Source organism: Carcharodon carcharias, chromosome 26 (assembly GCF_017639515.1).
Source record: "Carcharodon carcharias isolate sCarCar2 chromosome 26, sCarCar2.pri, whole genome shotgun sequence".
Classification (NCBI taxonomy): domain Eukaryota; kingdom Metazoa; phylum Chordata; class Chondrichthyes; order Lamniformes; family Lamnidae; genus Carcharodon; species Carcharodon carcharias.
In genome coordinates, this window is record NC_054492.1 from 33,467,673 (window position 1) to 33,481,262 (window position 13,590).

Consider the following 13,590-nt stretch of genomic DNA (forward strand, 5'->3'; position numbering starts at 1 on the left):
GTTTGATGACTCAGAACAATTAGACACACTCTATTCCATGTTTTCTTTTAACAAATGCAATCAGCTGTATGGTTGATGCAAATGAATATCCATTGAGAGTGCAAAGTTGAGTCCATGTACAGGGATAGTGGTGAATGGACAGCATGTGCAGTAGCTTCAAGAAGATTTTATTTTGAAAAAATTACTTTGTCAAAGAAATTAAAAACAAGGATGCACAATTTCAGAGGTGAACAATTTGGTGTATTTTGAAATATAGAAGACTCCAGTGCTCTATGTGCAGTGTAAGTTTCATGTAATTTTCCTTGAATTAATTTAAAAAGTTGTTTGCATTTTCTCTCAGGGTTTGCTGACGTAACATCTCTGCCAGAAATTGACAGAAGTGGAGAACCTTCTGGAGAACCTGTTGTTAGTGGAGAACCTTCTGGAGAACCTGTTGTTAGTGGAGAACCTTCAGGAGAACCTTTTATCAGTGGAGAACCTTCTGGAGAACCTTTTATCAGTGGAGAACCCTCTGGAGAACCTTTTATCAGTGGAGAACCCTCTGGAGAACCTTTTATCAGTGGAGAACCCTCTGGAGAACCTTTTATCAGTGGAGAACCTTCTGGAGAGCCTTTTATCAGTGGAGAACCTTCTGGAGAACCTTTTATCAGTGGAGAACCTTCTGGAGAGCCTGTTATTAGCGGAGAACCTTCTGGAGAACCCCTTATTAGCGGGGAACCTTCTGGAGAACCTATTATTAGTGGAGAACCTTTTGTTATTGGAGAACCTTCTGGAGAACCTGTTATTAGTGGAGAACCTTCTGGAGAACCTTTTGTTAGTGGAGAACCTTCTGGAGAACCAGTTATTAGTGGAGAACCTTCTGGAGAACCTATTAGTGGAGAACCTTCTGGAGAACCTCTTGTTAGTGGAGAACCTTCGGGAGAACCTTTTGTAATTGGAGAACCTTCTAGAGAGCCTCTTGTTAGTGGAGAACCTTCTGGAGAACCTTTTGTTAGTGGAGAACCTTCTGGAGAACCCCTTGTTAGTGGAGAACCTTCTGGAGAACCCCTTGTTAGTGGAGAACCTTCTGGAGAACCCCTTGTTAGTGGAGAACCTTCTGGAGAACCTCTTGTTAGTGGAGAACCTTCTGGAGAACCTGTTATTAGTGGAGAACCTTCTGGAGAGCCCCTTGTTAGTGGAGAACCTTCTGGAGAACCTTTTGTTATTGGAGAACCTTCTGGAGAACCTCTTGTCAGTGGAGAACCTTCTGAAGAACCCCTTGTTAGTGGAGAACCTTCTGGAGAACCCCTTGTTAGTGGAGAACCTTCTGGAGAACCCCTTGTTAGTGGAGAACATTCTGTAGAACCTTTTGTTAGTGGAGAACCTTCTGGAGAGCCTGTTATTAGTGGAGAACCTTCTGGAGAACCTTTTGTTATTGGAGAACCATCTGGAGAACCTGTTATTGAGGGACCTTCTGGAGAACCTCTTGTTAGTGGAGAACCTTCTGGAGAACCTCTTGTTAGTGGAGAACCTTCTGGAGAACCTATTGTTATTGGAGAACCTTCTGGAGAACCTATTGTTATTGGAGAACCTTCTGGAGAACCTCTTGTTAGTGGAGAACCTTCTGGAGAACCTCTTGTTATTGAAGAATCTTCTGGAGAACCTCTTGTTAGTGGAGAACCTTCTGGAGAACCTCTTGTTATTGAAGAACCTTCTGGAGAACCTCTTGTTATTGGAGAACCTTCTGGAGAACCTCTTGTTATTGGAGAACCTTCTGGAGAACCTCTTGTTAGTGGAGAACCTTCTGGAGAACCACTTGTTATTGGAGAACCTTCTGGAGAACCTCTTGTTAGTGGAGAACCTTCTGGAGAACCTCTTGTTAGTGGAGAACCTTCTGGAGAACCTCTTGTTAGTGGAGAGCCTGGCATACCAAAAATCAGTGCAGAACCAACTAAAATACAGGTAATCCTGATTACTCCGGAAGATAAAGAATATCCATCAATTCCGTCTATTTTTGTAGAAGCAGGTGAAGGACCCATTGAAGAACAAATTTCAGGGATTCCAATTTCTAGTGGGGATTTGGAAGCCATTGGAAAACCATATGACAGTAGTGGAGAACCTTCTGGAGTTCCCCAAATTGTTAGTGTGACTTCCAGAATTATTGACATAAGTAAGGAAACTTCTGGCATTCCTGAAGGTAGTGGAGAACCTTCGGGTGTTGCAGAAGTTACTGAAGAACCTTCGGGAGTTCATGAAGTTAGCGGAGATCTTTCAGGAGTGCATCAAATTAGTAAAGTACTGTCTGGTGCTCCTGAAGTTAGTGGCGAACTTCCTGTGACACTTTTACCTCTAACTCTGAATGTTTCTGGAGATGTTCCATTACCTGATGTGGTAGTGAGCACTGGACCAACAGATCTTGAGATAACCTGGGTGGAAACCAAAATACCTGAGGAAGCTGAACGGGAAGGTGATGAGGTTTCTTCAGTGTCCATAGACAGTGCAACATCCGGCGGAACAGAAATATCAATTGTGCACAAGAGAGTAGGGGTGCTAAAGGTTACTCCTGCTGCCCCAATAGCACTTACAACTGTTCCACCTCAAATCTCGCCAGAAGTTGTGACAATTGTGGCTGAACCGGTGATAGCAGAAGGTACTAAATGTTTTGATTCAAATTATCTTCCTCACTTGGAGTAGGTTCTGTATTAAGTGGTGTTCCAGCAGCATAATGGAAACTGGAGCCAAAAGCCACTGGGATTGTATAATTTATCACTTACTAGCGGACCACCCGTGGCACTGCTCACGGTAAGTCAGATGAAATGTTGTTTTACAATGACTGGAGCCTTATACCGTGTAATGTGCTATTCTGTACACATATGGACATATGTTTAAGATAGCTTGTGCTTTTAAAACCACAAAACCTGATTGCTGTAAACAAATCCACCTCCAGGTCAGTTGGCGAGTCAGAGTTTAATTGTTATTCTCTAATATCTGTTAAAATACAGCATATGTTTTCAGTTATCTTCACTTTGCCTATTGCTCAACCTAAGGGGGTGGGGGGGAGAGAGAGTTGTGTTTATTATTAAGTGTGGTTACCTTTCTCATCTGACAAGGGGGCATCTTGTCATTACCCAACAATCTGTCTGATTAGTTGCCCCAGCAAAAGAACTGACATTCAGAAAGAAAGCTTATTCAGATTGGGCCAAGTAAGGTCTCCTGCTAGGCTTTCATCGGAATTAAGTGCTGAATTTTCGCCACAGAATTGGGAAACAGAAGCAGCATCTGTTTTTTGGATCAGAAACCCACCTCCATCTGACTGTCGTTCAGATTTTCATGAGGATGAGCCCTTAGTTGATGGGGAGACTGTTTTCTCACTCTGCTACCTCTGTGATGTCAGTGGTTGCTGAGCCCATTCAAAGCTTGGGCACTGAGTGCTCACCCTCCATGCCAACACTGCAGCATCAAGGACACTCCCCCCCCTACTCCTCTGCTGCACTGGCCCTCTTATGGAGCCAGGGTGATGCCCTGGCACAGCTTAGACAGGCTCACAATTCTGCTCCCACTTCCTTTCAGATCAATTGCTTTTGAAGGTGCTGATGACCTGACAACCCCTTTAAAAACCAGAAGTCCAACTCTTTTAAATCTCTTATTGAACTTTTTAACTATCTGAGTTGGAGGGAGAGCAGGATCCCGGTCCCACCCTCCCCCACACTGCTCATTACTACCAACTGACATGCTGCCCAGCGCCATTATTTTCAGCTCCCCCACCCCCACCCACACACTCGCTTCCGCTCCTGTCTTCAGGGGCCTCGAAAATTCAGCCCAAGTTATTGTAATAAGGAATCAGATGTTTAGTCACATAAGTGACACTTAAAATATTTATGGTGCATCTTTATTCTGGGCTACTCAATGAGATTACATGACCTCGATGCCCTATATCCTCCAATATGATCTAAAGCAGCTGCAGGAGGATTTGGACAGACTAAGTAAATGGGCAAGAACATGGCAGACGGAATATAATGTGGAAAAATGTGAGGTTATCCACTTTGGTAGAAGGAACAGATGTGCAGAGTATTTCCTAAATGATAAGAGATTAGAAAGTATAGACGTACAAAGGGACCTGGGGGTCCTTGTCCATAAGTCACTGAAGGCTAACATGCAGGTGCAGCAAGCTATTAGGAAGGCTAATGTAATGTTAGCCTGTATCGCAAGAGGATTTGAGTACAGAAGTAATGAAGTCTTGCTTCAATTGTATAGAAACTTGGTTACACTGCACTTGAAGTAGTGTGTGCAGTTTTGTTCACCTTACCTCAAAAAGAATATTATTGCCATAGAGGGAGTGCAATGAATGTTCACCAGACTTGTTCCAGGAATGGCAGGACTGTCTTATGAAGAGAGATTGGGCAAACTGGGCCTTTATTCTGTAGAGTTTCGAAGAATGAGAAGTAATCTCATTGAAACCTACAAAATACTTAAAGAAATAGACAGGGTAGATGCAGGTAAGATGTTTCCACTGGAAGGGGAGTCTAGAACCAGGGGACACAATTTCAAGATAAGGGAGAAGCCACTTAGGACCGAGATTAGGAGAAATTTCTTTACTCAGAGGGTTGTGAATCTTTGGAGTTCTCTACCCTAGAGGGCTTGGGAAGCTCAGTCATGGAGTATGTTTAAGGTAGAGATTGATATATTTCTGATTAACAATAATGTAAAGGGTTATGGGGATGGTGTGGGTAAAAGGCATTGAAGTGTTCGATCAGCCATGATCATATTGAATGGCGGAGCAGGCTCAATGGGCTGAAAGGCTTTCTCCTGTTCCAATGTTCCTAATATGCATTTATGGTCCAGGGTGACTGAAGGGAAAACAAAGAACAAAAAGGAAAATGCACTCCTTTCTGCTCCTTGAAATTTTTCTCCTTGTTGACCCCTTGCAACTAGGCAAAAAAACAGACCTTCATCGCATCAGTATGATTTGGAGATAGAGTCGGACCCGACTGGTAAAAGGGACAGTATCTTAACCCCTCCAGGTCTGCCCTGACATATATTGAAGCTTTTTTTATTCATTCACGGGATGTGGATGTCACTGGCTAGGCCAGCATTTATTGCCCATCCCTTACTGCCCTTGAGAGGTTAATTAGCTAGAGATCGAGCACTACGTTTTTTGGGGGAAAGGGGGGCATGGAGGAATTGCTTAAACACTGAAATATCTTTAGGAGTATGTGAAAAGGCGAAGTGTTCAAAATTGTGCCAATGTTTACCTGAAATCGTTACACTATCGTGCAGTGATGAAATCTAAGCCTATATCACTATAGATAATTCAGTGTCTAATGTCATTCCTCCACACACCCACTTTGCTCCCAAGAAGTCTAATTATCTGTCTTTTTTCACTAAATTTAGTGTGAATCAGGCAATACTGATTTGGTTACTGGACTAAAGAGAGAGCGAGCTCAAATCCCACAACTTTTAACATTTTAATTCATTTTTAAATGTGGAAATAAAAAAGTGGTGTCAGTAAAAGTGACATTGTCAGAATGCTGTTAAAAACGTAACTGGTTCACTAATGTCCTTTAAGTCCAGGCACCCTTACCCAACCTAGTTTATGGGCTAGATTAATGGAATTGGTGCTCGTTCTGTTCTCTGGTTGGAAACCCATTGAGAAACCCACATTGCTTCTGAGGGGGAGACCTGACCAGAGGAAGTGTCTGTCAGGACCCCGGAAGTGGAAATCCCACCCGCTGAGTGCTGACTGCCAAGCAGGGGCCAGCAGCTCTCCAGTACAGGTAACAGCACCAGGAGCAATGGCTGCTGCCTGTAATGCACAGGAGAGGCCTAAGGTCACTGCGGGACCCAGACCATAGGTGAATGAGAGCCAGATGCAGGTCGGATGTCAGATGCTGATCGGGCACTACATGCAGTTGGATTTGCCTGGTGGTCCTCTGGAAGAACGGGAAAGCTGTGCCAATCGTATGTAATCCCTGAGCCACCACTAAGTTTTAGGGATAATCAGTGTCAATTGGCCCAATAATGAGCCTAACTGACAACCCAGCATGAGTGGACAAGTTAACCCCCACCCCAACCCCCCCACTGCCCGGGCTCCTTCCCAGCTCCATTTAATCACGAGAGGTTTTCCTGCCACGAAGAGACTGACATGATTAACTGGGCCTGGCAGCCATGTCTCCTGCCACAACGGCAGCATTAAATCCAGCGCTAAATGTGAATTCAGTCACACGCCAATGTGGTTGATCCGGAACTGCCTCCTGAAGCGGTGGAGCAAGCCTTTCAGTTGTACCATCACTTCCTCAGGGCAACTGCATGGGCAACAAATCTTGCCAGAGATGCCAACATCCTGAGAATGAATTTTAAGAATTGACATTATGTACATTTTCTAGCCAGCTTCCTTGCCAACACCCAAGCCAGTTGTGCTAAATTTCTCCATTTGGCTTTGTTTTATATTAAAAAAACTGGCAATAAAAAGCAGGAAAAGGGATTTAATGTGAGCTTTTGCAAAATCAGTGAGGAAGTACATCTCAGTGTGTATTTGTGAGTCTATCCTGTCATTGCTCCAATACCTGGACCTTGGTTAAACCAGCTGGAGTATTGCGTGCAGTGCTGCCCACTGTATTCTAAAAGAGATAGAGGCACTGAAGAGGGTGCAGACAAGATTTATAAGGATAGTACCAGGAATGCGTGGGTATACATATCAGGAAAGGATGTACAGGCTGGGGTCTTTTCTGTTGAGAAAGGAAGGCTGAGGGGTGATCTAATAAAGGTCTTTAAAATTATGAAAGGTTTCGATCAAGTGGATACAAAAGAATGTTCTGACTTGTGGGGAAGAGCATAACTTGAGGCCACCAATATAAGATATAAGATAGTCAACAAGAAATCCAATAGGGAATTCAGAAGAAACTTCTCTGAGTGATGAGAATGGGGAACTCGCTTTCACAGGTAATGGTTGAAGCAAATAGTATAGATGCATTTAAGGGGGAGCTGGACACACATATGAGGGAGTGGAGAATAGAAAGTTACAATGGTGAGAAGCTGGGTGGAAGGTTAAGTGGAGCATAAACTCTGGCCTGGACTGGTTGGGCTGGTTATTTCTGTGCCGTATATCCTATGTAATCCTATGTAATCTATATTCCAGAGGGAACAAGCTGTAGATCCAGCCCTACAACCCGAACATGCAAGGTGGATTTGAAGCAAAGTGCTCAAATGTTTTGTACTGACTGCAAATGAAGAATTTTCCAAAATGTGCATGAATTTAAAAGGATTTTTTTTTCAAATGCTTCAGAAGTCATTGATCTTACCAATTTGGGTCAAGGGTAATTAAGTCATCTTCATTAGATTACTATGGATGACCTGTTTAAATCATACACAACAAAGCAATTAGTCATGGGTGTGTTTTAATTGGACTAGTTCCTAGTCCTTTAGGTGCCTCGTTGCTACCTGCATCACACATTGAATAACTGCATCACTCTGTGATTTTACTGGTTTTTCCACAGTTGTTCCTGGTCCATGTAAAGACAATATCTGTGGTAGTGGAACATGTGTACTGAGAGATGGCAGCTTTGTTTGTGAATGCCCAGCTGGATTCACAGGAGAACGTTGTGAAATAGGTACGTGAGTCAATTACTATTTTATACAGCCAACCTAGCAGTCTTTCTAATCCAATGAAAGATGGCTCTTCAGTGATTGGGCCATCACTATCTTTGGATTTAACCTGCATTCTTCCCAAATGTAGGCCAGGATTTTCTGTGCCCACCAGAATCGGGCATGCTCAGTGGCATGAGCGGACAATATGGAGAGAAGGCCAAAAATTGGTTTCACGACACTGTGAAACCAGTTTGCGATCGTCCACTCTACCAGCTGATGGAGGGCCTCATTTCCCACCACCAGACATTGGGAACCTCATTGTAATACATCAGCATAAGCCTAACCCACTGGACTCATTCCCCCTGTGCTGGATCACCCACCCACGTCAGCGGGAAAACACGGCAATGTGTTTCACAACTGGACATAAGCGACGTGCACCTGGTGAGCTGCACTTCGCTTGGGACTTCAAGGTTTGTTTGCCCACCTTGCTTCACACAACACTGGCAGTCATCAGTGCCAGGCTTCACAGGCAGCACCATATCACTTTTAGCAGGGCTCATGGGTAGGTCTCTACCTACCAGATCAGCCATACGAAGGTGGCTTTTCAATGGCTGCAGGGCGAAGGCTGTACTGGGGAAGGAGGGCATCCCAGGGTGTGTCTGAGGGGGGGCCACATGTTGATCTGTGCAAGTAGCCTCAAGATGGTGAGGGCTGAGGAGGCAGTATCCAGAGGAGATGAGGCCAGATGGAGATGTGAGGGTGTGTGTGAGAGAGTGGGTGGTGATGTCCATTGAGCTGGCAGTGAGTGAGATGCCAGTGAATGTGTGATGGCCTCGTGAGTGTGTGAGTTTAGAGTGGTGAGATGGTTGCCTTACCATCACAGCAAGGATGAGATCATTCATCCTCTATCTGCATTGGATGGCCAAACTCTTCTGTGCAGCATTGGCACCGATCACCACTGCCACCGCCGTTCATGCTGCATTGGTGATGCCGCTGCCCAGCCTGTGGCCAGAGGGAGGGTAGAGGACATCATGGTGGGCCTCCATGGCGACCAGATGGCATTCCAGTTATGCGTCATTAAACCTGGGGGCTGCAGTCTTTTTGCCTCACGTGGACAGTAGTCGTAGGCTGGAGATGTGTGTGCGCAGTTGGACTTTAAATATGGCACCTGGCGTGATGAGTTGACGAAGTGACTGTGGGCGGGCGAATAAGGGCCCGCCTGCCATGGAAACGGCGTGTTTCCCGGGAGTGCGTAAATAACGTGGCAGGTTTGGGACAAAATGGCGTGAAAACCCGTCATCGTGGCCAGTGGGTAAAACAATCTGTGCAAATATGGGATGATTCTGCCCGTGGTGTCGTGTTCAGTATCGTAAATGCAGATGCAGCACAATGATCGCCTTCAATTATAATGATTGTTTCAGCTTCAGGATAGAGTGCAGTTAATGCAGTATATCTTCAGCACATCAACAACATGGGTAGACCACACTTAGTATCTAGTTCCAGTCACCAAGACACAAGGAGACATTCCAACCATGGAGCCAGTTCAAAGAGGATTGATAGTTTCAGAGGACTGAGTTTGGAGAAACTTGGGCTTTTAAACTGTGAAAGGAAGCAATTTGGAGGTGATTTTACTGAGAGATATGCAACAGCAAATGGTGTTAGAAACAGTAAACCCAGAACATAATTTCAAACTAAACCATGACAGAGATAAACAGTTTCAAACGAGCGAACAGGCATCAGTCCTTCTACACAGGGTGAGCAGAGTAATGGGGCAAGAGCCTAGAGATATTGTTTAAGAAACAGTTCGATGTTGTGTTCTTCCTGGAACTGGGAGGGGCTGAATGGCGTCCTATCTGCTCTTTATCTTGCAAATGGTTGACATTCAAATGTTCCAGCCTCAATTTCTGTGAAAAATTGTCAGTTCCTCTCTTGACCACAAGATGGTGGTGCTGTACAATCAACTATCATTCAACATCAAGGCAGTGCAGTTTGTTGCTGTGCTGTCCAACACTTGGCAGTTAGTTAAAAGCAAAACACTGCTGATGCTGGAAATCCAAAACAAAAACAAAAATACCTGGAAAAACTCAGCAGATCTGACAGCATCTGCTGAGAGGAACACAGTTAAAATTTCGAGTCCGTATGAATCTTCAACAGAGTCATACGGACTCGAAACGTTAACTATATTCCTCTCTGCAGATGCTGTCAGATCTGCTGAGTTTTTCCAGGTATTTTTGATTTTGACTTGGCAGTTAGTGTCTTCCAGAGGGAATGGGGGCCCCATTGAAAGTATTGACAAGTATATTCCTGGGGAATCCTGGGTTTCAAATACTAGCACACTCATAGGGACCCCATACAATTTCTGACATAATTCTGGATACCCACTGCAACTATCAAAAAATTGTAAGAAAGGCATGCAAAGGCTGACATTCTCTTGTCCTTTTTTAAAAAAACAAGACTCAGCTTCCACTCCCCAAAGCAAAACTGTGATGCCATTGAAGAGCACGCTTTTCTTTTCAAAGTTCATAGCAACAAGATTTATGGGTTAATAAATCGATAAACACTGAAAATATAAATAGAACAGAGAATTCTTGAGGCACTGCGTTTGCATTTTGTGCTGTACATAGGCCTAGATGACCACAAGCGAGATGATCCTGACCCCAATTTCTAAACTTCTGGTTTAGTTCTCAACTCTTCCCGTGTTACAGATGTAGAGTGGGAGATTGAGCAAGACAGGAGGAAGTAGAGTGATAGTTAGCAAATAAAAATGAAAATAAAATAAATACGCCAATCGTTATTTTGTGTTTGTGTATTTCTATTTATCGCTGTTTAAAGAGGGGACTGTTTTGACTGGTGAGTCTAAGAATACGTCATGTTTGATTCAATAGGTTGCTCTGTGGATGGATTTATGGGGACAGTCTTTTCATCAAAAATATTTACTGAAGTTTTACCATTGTGCTCTTCTCATGGCTTAAGGTGTAAGTGAGAGATGAGTTAATTGTGCATTCCAAGCAATTTGTGCCCTATTCATATCATCAATCCAACTTCAAGAGGCATTACTGCCCCAGGATCCTATTGCTGTAGAAAGGCCCCATTCACATCACAAGGTCAACTCTGCGGCCTTGGTGAGTGCTCTGGTGCTGCTCTTTCTCCCCTTCCCCCAGCCCCCTCCCCCGATCCCAATACCTCCTCATTGGCTGCAGAAGATACCAGAAAGAGCAATAAATGAAAACAACTTGGGCTGGCCTGTAGTGAGGGGGAGAAAACTGCTCAGTCTGTCAGCAGACTAATGACATGGCAAATGCTGTTTCTGCTTTACCAGTCACAGTACATTATTAGTGGTCATCTCGTTTATGGCGTCACTTCTGTACAAGTTGCTGAAGGTGCAGCAAGATAATGAGGACAGTACATCTGGAGTAAATTGTAGCCAGTCAGGTACTTGAGCTGATTGTCCTATTTTTATGGCAGAAGCATTCCATCACAGCAGGATGGGACAAACTGGATGGACTGGAGAATCTTTTTGTATCACGAGCTGCACAATTAAGGCACAATTTACTCTAGCGGATTTTGCAGAAGCATTGGCTACCCAAGAATTAATTTTTCCATGCTAAATGGTGGGGGAGTTATCTTACAAGTTGTTCCAGTCAAAGGCAATTACAAATGATAAGTAATTTTATTCCCACGAAGAATTGGAAGGTCCATTACAACATGTCTACGCCATCCTGTAACTGAGTGTGGATAGCTCAGGGTGACAAAACACCAAAGATGTGATTTGAGGTTCCAAAGTTTCAAAGCCCAGTTGGATTTTACAAATAAGTTCCACATATGCAAGGAGCTGATCCAACAGGACCTTGTCATCCTCGCCAATACGCTTGAAGATACAGCAGCATTCAGCTGCATACAACAGGTACAAAATGATGGAAGCACATCCTGCAATGAGGTTAGGAATGCAGTAGAATGGCAATCCCAGCACTAGTTAAACAACAGATCAAAACTTGATTGGAAAAACCTAACATCGGCTATTTATCTCCATTGTATTCGCAAGTTGTTTGTGGTTAAGGAATCTAAGATGGAAGTAAATCAAATGGAGACTAGTTTAGAAATGGATGCAACATATTTTAAACAAAAACAGAATTACCTGGAAAAACTCAGCAGGTCTGGCAGCATCGGCGGAGAAGAAAAGAGTTGACGTTTCGAGTCCTCATGAGGACTCGAAACGTCAACTCTTTTCTTCTCCGCCGATGCTGCCAGACCTGCTGAGTTTTTCCAGGTAATTCTGTTTTTGTTTTGGATTTCCAGCATCCGCAGTTTTTTGTTTTTAATGCAAGATATTTTATCCTATTCCAGCAATAATATTTAAAATAGACTGAAATATTCCAGTTTTTGCGCTATAGATGTTCACTGGTAGCCTGCGCGTTGTGCTTCAGTTCCCGTTTCAGTTGAATTATTCTGGATAGATCCATCCAAAGCTCAGCAATGAAATTTGAATCTGAATTTTGCAGCTTTCAATTTCTTTACAAAACAAATGCTGCAAATTGAGATCCCAACTCACCTGTCCATAGATGCATTGATAGAATGATTTGCATCAAAGACCTTTACCATGGCATGGATACTAAGAGTTTAAGTAACTTTTGGAATGTCTTCAGGTTTTCTGAAGGGTGCAGATGAGCAATAAGATTGATTCATGAACTATTACCTTCGTGATGCTGCATTTGGCAATTTCTTGTTTGACATGATGGGCTGAATAGCCTCCTTCTGTGCTGTAACCATTCTATAAGTTAGAGAACCTGGGAACAAAAATAAAAGCCATCATCATTCCCCAACTTGATGGGGTGCACACAAGCAATGCAATGATGTGATGTGTGCAAATTGGTTGCAGTGTTTCTCACATTACAATAGTTTTTTCAAAAATAATAGTCGTTTGGTAGTACAGAACCTGAGTGTTGCTGAAAAAAAGAGACAAACTGTCAAATCTTTTCATCTTGCATTTGTCAGGACAGTTTGGAAGAATACCAATAGTAAAAGAGAGTGCTGATTGGGTGGCAAGTGGTCTCTTATTGATAGATGCATTTATTATTTATTAAATACATATTAAATATTTATTAGCATGTCTCTTTCTTTCAGCTCCATTTTGAAAGTACTTATTGGCTGTAAAGGGCTTTAGGACATCCTGAGTCTGGAAAGGTGCTATGTAAATGCAAGCCTTTCTTTCTTTTGCCAAACCCTTTGTTTCATGAAGGTGAAGACCCTTTAACACATACCAGCTTGGAAAAGGGCAGTCAAATGCATTCATTCCCGAAGCTGGGTTGAAGATTGGAGCTGTATCCCCTGTCTGGCTGTTTTCAGATAAAATTAGGGTCGCTCACTTTGCTAAATGTTTCTTGCATTTCTTTATGAAAATGTTCTTGCTCCTCAGCAGTTGGTTTACAGGATGAGAAACAAAGGTTTTGACAAAGAACGCAGTTTCCGACTGTGATTGTGCACAATACCTTTCGGCTTGGCTTCCATGATGCCATCACCATAGTGTAACATGATGAACAGAACTCCACTATTACATGACCAAAAGTGTATTGCAAGTAGACCAATTTGACTCTTCACCTAGTTCCATTAATGAAGAAGAACATACTGTTGTGATATTTATGAAAATAACTGTTTTACTAGTCATTATATGTTGCCTAACCGGATGACTTTGTTCCATTGCATCTTTCCAAAACCTTTGTATCCAATCTTGAAAGTTGACCTATAGTATGTTGGTGAAGTGAATTTGTTTCAAAAAAAAATGTTGCTATGCTACGGGCTAAAGTCAGCTGCTGCCTCACCCCCAGTGCCATTAGTCTTAAAGTCTGAGCACTGTAGTTGCCATTTTGAATGCTAAGTATGCTTAGTCCAATTCTTCTCCATTTCTAAACTCTCTTGCAAACAGTAACAGTCTGCTCTTAGTAGATACTAATGAAAGGGGAACACTCATACACTTTTCTGCTGGCCTCCATCTTGAACCATGTGTTATGGTGCTGCTAAAGAGATGCATGT

General features: G+C 43.1%; 1 protein-coding gene across 1 annotated transcript in view; it reads left to right on the forward strand.

Annotated features, from left to right (window-relative positions):
* Positions 1 to 13,590, forward strand: part of LOC121269779 (aggrecan core protein-like) — a 51,238-nt gene that overhangs the window by 18,864 nt on the left and 18,784 nt on the right. The window contains exon 6 of the mRNA XM_041174688.1: positions 7,473 to 7,586. Coding sequence (XP_041030622.1) covers positions 7,473 to 7,586 — 114 coding nt within the window. The remainder of the gene's footprint in view (positions 1 to 7,472; positions 7,587 to 13,590) is intronic.